At 42.2% G+C, this 6,619-nt stretch overlaps 1 protein-coding gene across 1 annotated transcript in view; it reads left to right on the top strand.

Annotated features, from left to right (window-relative positions):
- The first annotated feature begins 261 nt into the window (after positions 1 to 261).
- Positions 262 to 6,619, top strand: part of LOC123977801 (advanced glycosylation end product-specific receptor-like) — a 9,193-nt gene continuing 2,835 nt past the window's right edge. The window contains exons 1-2 of the mRNA XM_046060777.1: positions 262 to 978; positions 1,548 to 1,790. Coding sequence (XP_045916733.1) covers positions 891 to 978; positions 1,548 to 1,790 — 331 coding nt within the window. The 5' untranslated portion in view covers positions 262 to 890. The remainder of the gene's footprint in view (positions 979 to 1,547; positions 1,791 to 6,619) is intronic.

Genomic DNA, 6,619 nt, shown 5'->3' with positions numbered 1-6,619 from the left:
GTGGGGGTGGCACCGGGTACGGAGCAACGACGATCAAGCGAGGATGGTGCGGAGAACCGGGGTTGAAATACAGGCAGGCATGAGGTGATTACTGGCAGGTGTGGCAGGCTGACGAGGTGGCTGATGAGATGCAGGTGCAGGTAGTTGGCTGGGCTCAGGAGCAGAGGGAGAGAGAGAGAGAGAGAGAGAGAGCACACAGGGGAGAAAACACAGGGAGGCAGGCAGGGAACAGAAAACCAAGGAAAAAGCAGAAAAAAACAGGACACTCACCGTCAACCGGGCTGCCACCACAACACATCCATCCATTCATCATCATCCATCAAAGCTCAGAGTCTGGCTCATACGAACACTAACTTTTGAACTAGAAAATCAAACCATCTGAATGTTAGTAGAATCGAATATTTCCTATTTGTGATCGGAGTATTTCTTGTTGGTATTCAACATGAATCAAATGTTTCCATAAGATGTTTACAGAAATTGTTTACACATGTTCTCTGTTCATGTTTGTCAAAAGTCTTTCTTTTTTTCATGAGAACAGAAACTCTGTAGAGAGATCTTTACAACACTTTACCATGATGACTCATCTAGAGAGCCAGTAGTCATGTGAATGACTTCGTTTCCCACAGTGCATCAGTCCATTCACCCTGCTGTGTGAACGGTGAAATGACTGTAGCAGCACATGTACAGCAGGAATGATGGAAAACATGAAAGCAGACAGCTCATGGCTGAAGCTACTGATGAAAACAGGAAACACTTGGGTTTGAAGGGAATTAGTAAATGTTGCAACATAATGCAGAGTAGAGGAGAGGACACTGGGAAAGAGGAGCTCAGGAGTCGGCAGGATCGTGGTTACTGAGCCCAAACACACACTGAACACCAGGAAAAAGCACATGAACTTACAGGGAACCGGGTCGGTTCTGTGTCTTCCTGTTGCAGGTGTGTCCGTGCTGCTGCTCTCTGGACCGACTGTTTCTGCAGGTGAGCTGATGGAAGAAGCACAGTAATCTGTCTGACGGCCAGTGTTGGGCGAGTTACTCACAATCTGTAGTATTTTACTAGATACTTTTTACTCCTTAAAAAAGGAACAACATTACTTCACTTAATCACTTTTTAACTAATATCATTTTCATAACAGCAGCAAGGAGTTTTTGTTTCCAAAACATACGTTTGTTAACGCCACCGGCTTAAAAAATGGTCTTGAAGGCTTTTTGCTGGTTGCACAGCGTTTACAACAGACGTTCTTTGCATGTTAGACGGTGACACAGTAATGGCAGCAGCTACTTCCAGCTGTGGACAGAACGCCTCTCTCTCTCGTTCTCCGTTCTTCCTTTAGTTTTTGGCTATCAGCTGACTGGAAAAACATCCTGACCTGCAGCGCAGTCATGCATTCAAGGATGGTGCGTTCAGCGACACAGCGTTACTTGGATTAGTAACTGTAATAATATTACTGTTTTAGAAAAGTAATCCATTACACTACCAGTTACTGGGAAAAGTAATACTACAGTAACGGGCTCCTGAGTAACTAACTTACTGCGTTTCTTCTTCAGATCCTCAGGTTTCTCTGGAGATTCCTGCACTTCCTGTGGTGGCAGGAAGTGATGTCACTCTGCGCTGTAGAAGCAAAGATCAGGTCGCACCCGAAGCCTTTTTCATCAGGGATGGTTCTAAACTTGGATCTGGACCTGAAGGCCAGTTTACCATCCGTAACGTCCAGCCGTCTGATGAAGGTCTCTACTGGTGTTATTTTGATCAGACTGAAGAATCTCCTCGGAGACGGCTGAGCGTCAGAGGTCAGGACACTGACATCACTTCCTGTTTCTATGATACTGATGATAACCTGATCTTTCCTCCAGGCCCTAGTGCCCTCCTGCTCCAGGGTTAGGCTTCAGTAGTTTTGTTGGCCGGACGAAAACTTCAAAAAGAGAATACGATAATACCCGTGAGGCTTAGTGGTACAGAAATATAAAAGATGCACTAATCTTCAGCTTAGTTCAAGTAACAATAGAAACTTAAAGAAAGACGTCAAAGAAAAGTAAGATACAAAAAGTGTTTGTTAAGCTCAACGGGAGGAGAGGCTCTCCCCACCGAAACCTCTAATTCCTTTGTCTGGAACTTGGACCTAAGATGGTGGGTCAAGTCACATACTGCAGTAAGTAAATCTAAATCTAAATCCCTGTGGTCATGACGAAGCTCAGGTCTGAGCTGAGAACCCCACAATCGTCTTCACCACTTTAAGATAAAATAGGCAGAAACTTCCAAAACAGCTCACTGGAGACAGTCAACGAGTTTTTATTCTTTTACGACACCAAAACCTGAAACAAGGAAAGGTCTCGAACATTTCACAGCCCTCAGTCTGCTCCTGTTCCAGGCGGTTCTTTGCATGGTTTCCTTTCTACGACACTCTCATCTTTCTAGAACCCATTCACTAATTTGACTTATCACATTTTACACCACTAGAACTTCAGAAAGTCAAACTACATTTCTTTTAAGATGAATTTATCCCAATAGACATCATTAAAACTTTAGCAGTTAAAGATACATAGTTACTGTAAATCCAAACCTACCTCTGAGAGGCACCTTTTCTTCCCATCAGACTCTAGCTCTCACGCTGGTTTTCCTGGCACCAAACGCTCATGAGTTCACCTCCTTCTGCACAGTTTCCACTCTTGCTGGTGCTAACATTCCTCCACTGAGTGGAAAGAAAGGCTGGCAGAGAGGCTCAGAGTCACATGAACCTTAAAACACATTAACACATAATGTGCAAACCAGAGAGGCTCAGAATTCAATACATGGTAACTTTATCCTGCAACATTAAGATGTAAATAACACAATCATGACTGAAGACGGGACATGGCATGGAGGTTATCTAAAGATTCGGTCATTTAACATGACTACTTAAAGGGGCTGTAGCTTTCTGTGGCGTCCAACTCGTGACAGAGCGTAAGACACAGAGACAGACTCACACCAGATGCTGTACAAACTGCCACTGCAGCGTTACAGTGATATTTTATCAGCTGCAGGTTGAACTAATCCATGCTGGTCACACGATCACGCTACACTGACGTGCATTCAGCTCGTCTGCAGCTTTCTAATAACTATCTTTTACCGGAGGCTCAGCTTCATTTCTAAGAATGAAAACGGTTAGTGAGCTGACTGGATATTGTACAACAGTTAGACCGCAGTGAGTGACACTACTGTAGATGGGTCTTCTTCTGTGGTGTTGTCCTGAGCTGGTATCATTGTGCATCATCGTATATTTTGTGGGTCTCAGAAGTTACAGCGACTGAGATGGTGGACCTGAGTATGAGCATTTAGCTGGTAAAGGAATGTGTGCACAGCCATACAGCTGTAGTGTTATGCACCGGATAACGTTAGCAACAGGTCGGTGTTAGCCAGCAAGCTAACGTGATCTAACTAAAGCACAAAATAAGAATATATTCCAGCTGCTTTGCACTAATGTTAGTTTACCCGTCCAACAGGAGGTTTTGCTGGTTCTTTGTTTGGCTCTGTCACTCGGGCCTTTCTCATCTTGATTGTGTTTTTTGCCACACAACACCTCATAAAATACCTCAGCACAGAAAAAAAGGGCAATTTTTATAAAAGACAGTTGTACCAATGCTTCCACAGAGGTGACTGGTATCGTACAACACTATCACCAGGATTTTTCAGCAGCTTAATGCCGTTCTGAGAGCCATCCAGTCGACAGATACATGTGGACATCAGATTTGTCTGTAGTGCCTGGAAAGTGCACCGCACCACTTACATCCACATCATTATAGGCAACCTGAAGCTTATGTATGGTTGTGTGAATGTGTTTGAACGTGTATGAACGTGTGTGAACATGTATGAACGTGTGTGAATGTGTGTGTGAACATGTATTAATGTGTGTGAACGTGTGTGTACGTGTGTGAACATGTATTAATGTGTGTGAACGTGTATTAATGTGTGTGAACGTGTATTAATGTGTGTGTGAACGTGTATTAATGTGTGTGTGAACGTGTGTGTGAATGTGTGTGTGAACATGTATTAATGTGTGTGAACGTGTGTGTGAATGTGTGTGTGAACATGTATTAATGTGTGAACGTGTGTGAACATGTGTGAACGTGTATTAATGTGTGAACGTGTGTGAACATGTGTGAACGTGTATTAATGTGTGAACGTGTGTGAACGTGTGTGAACGTGTATTAATGTGTGTGAACGTGTGTGTGAACGTGTATTAATGTGTGTGAACGTGTATTAATGTGTGTGAACGTGTGTGTGAACGTATATTAATGTGTGTGAACGTGTATTAATGTGTGTGAACGTGTGTGAACATGTATGAACGTGTGTGAACATGTATGAACGTGTGTGAACATGTATGAACGTGTGTGAACATGTGTGAACGTGTGTGTGAACATGTGTGAATGTGTATTAATGTGTGTGAACGTGTGTGTGAACGTGTGAACGTGTATTAATGTGTGTGAACGTGTATTAATGTGTGTGCACGTGTGTGTGCACGTGTGTGAACATGTATGAACGTGTGTGAACATGTATGAACGTGTGTGAATGTGTGTGTGAACATGTATTAATGTGTGTGAACGTGTATTAATGTGTGTGAACGTGTGTGTGCACGTGTGTGAACATGTATTAATGTGTGTGAACGTGTATTAATATGTGTGTGAACGTGTATTAATGTGTGTGTGAACGTGTGTGTGAATATGTGTGTGAACATGTATTAATGTGTGAACGTGTGTGAACATGTGTGAACGTGTATTAATGTGTGAACGTGTGTGAACATGTGTGAACGTGTATTAATGTGTGAATGTGTGTGAACATGTGTGAACGTGTATTAATGTGTGTGAACGTGTGTGTGAACGTGTATTAATGTGTGTGAACGTGTGTGTGCACGTGTGTGAACATGTATGAACGTGTGTGAACATGTGTGAACGTGTGTGTGAACATGTGTGAACATGTGTGAATGTGTATTAATGTGTGTGAACGTGTGTGTGAACGTGTGAACGTGTATTAATGTGTGTGAACGTGTGTGTGAACGTGTGAACGTGTATTAATGTGTGTGAACGTGTATTAATGTGTGTGTGAACGTGTGTGTGAATGTGTGTGTGCACGTGTGTGAACATGTATGAACGTGTGTGAATGCGTGTGTGAACATGTATTAATGTGTGTGAACGTGTATTAATGTGTGTGTGAACGTGTGTGTGAATGTGTGTGTGAACATGTATTAATGTGTGTGTGAATGTGTGTGTGAACATGTATTAATGTGTGTGAACGTGTGTGAACGTGTGTGTGCACGTGTGTGAACATGTATGAACGTGTGTGAATGTGTGTGTAAACATGTATTAATGTGTGTGAACGTGTATTAATGTGTGTGAACGTGTGTGTGAATGTGTGTGTGAACATGTATTAATGTGTGTGTGAACGTGTGTGTGAATGTGTGTGTGAACATGTATTAATGTGTGTGAACGTGTATTAATTTGTATGAACGTGTGTGAACGTGTGTGAACATGTGTGTGAACGTGTGTGAACATGTGTGTGAACGTGTGTGAACATGTGTGAACATGTGTGAACGTGTGTGAACGTGTATTAATGTGTGTGAACGTGTATGAACGTGTGTGAACATGTGTGAACGTGTGTGTGAACGTGTGTGAACATGTGTGAACGTGTATTAATGTGTGTGAACGTGTATTAATGTGTGTGAACGTGTGTGAACGTGTATTAATGTGTGTGTGCATGTGTGTGAACGTGTATTAATGTGTGTGAATGTGTGTGTGAACGTGTGTGAATGTGTGTGAACATGTGTGAACATGTGTGTGTGAACGTGTGTGAACATGTGTGAACGTGTATTAATGTGTGTGAACGTGTGTGAACATGTATTAATGTGTGTGTGCACGTGTGTGAACGTGTATTAATGTGTGCGAATGTGTGTGTGAATGTGTATTAATGTGTGTGAATGTGTGTGAACAAGTATTAATGTGTGTGTGAACGTGTGTGAACAAGTATTAATGTGTGTGTGAACATGTGTGAACAAGTATTAATGTGTGTGAACGTGTGTGAATGTGTATTAATGTGTGTGAACGTGTATTAATGTATGTGAACGTGTGTGTGAATGTGTGTGAACGTGTATTAATGTGTGTGTGAATGTGTGTGAACGTGTATTAATGTGTGTGTGAACGTGTGTGTGAACGTGTATTAATGTGTGTGAACGTGTGTGTGAACGTGTATTAATGTGTGTGAACAAGTATTAATGTGTGTGAACGTGTGTGTGAACGTGTATTAATGTGTGTGAACGTGTATGAACGTGTGTGAACATGTGTGAACGTGTGTGTGAACGTGTGTGAACATGTGTGAACGTGTATTAATGTGTGTGAACGTGTGAACGTGTATTAATGTGTGTGAACGTGTGTGAACATGTATTAATGTGTGTGTGCATGTGTGTGAACGTGTATTAATGTGTGCGAATGTGTGTGTGAATGTGTATTAATGTGTGTGAATGTGTGTGAACAAGTATTAATGTGTGTGTGAACATGTGTGAACAAGTATTAATGTGTGTGAACGTGTGTGTGAACGTGTATTAATGTGTGTGAACGTGTGTGTGAATGTGTGTGTGAACGTGTGTGAACGT

This window comes from Micropterus dolomieu, linkage group LG10, assembly GCF_021292245.1.
Source record: "Micropterus dolomieu isolate WLL.071019.BEF.003 ecotype Adirondacks linkage group LG10, ASM2129224v1, whole genome shotgun sequence".
NCBI lineage: Eukaryota > Metazoa > Chordata > Actinopteri > Centrarchiformes > Centrarchidae > Micropterus > Micropterus dolomieu.
Note: the sequence above shows the minus strand (reverse complement) of the source record. Positions and strands in the feature narration are given on the sequence as shown.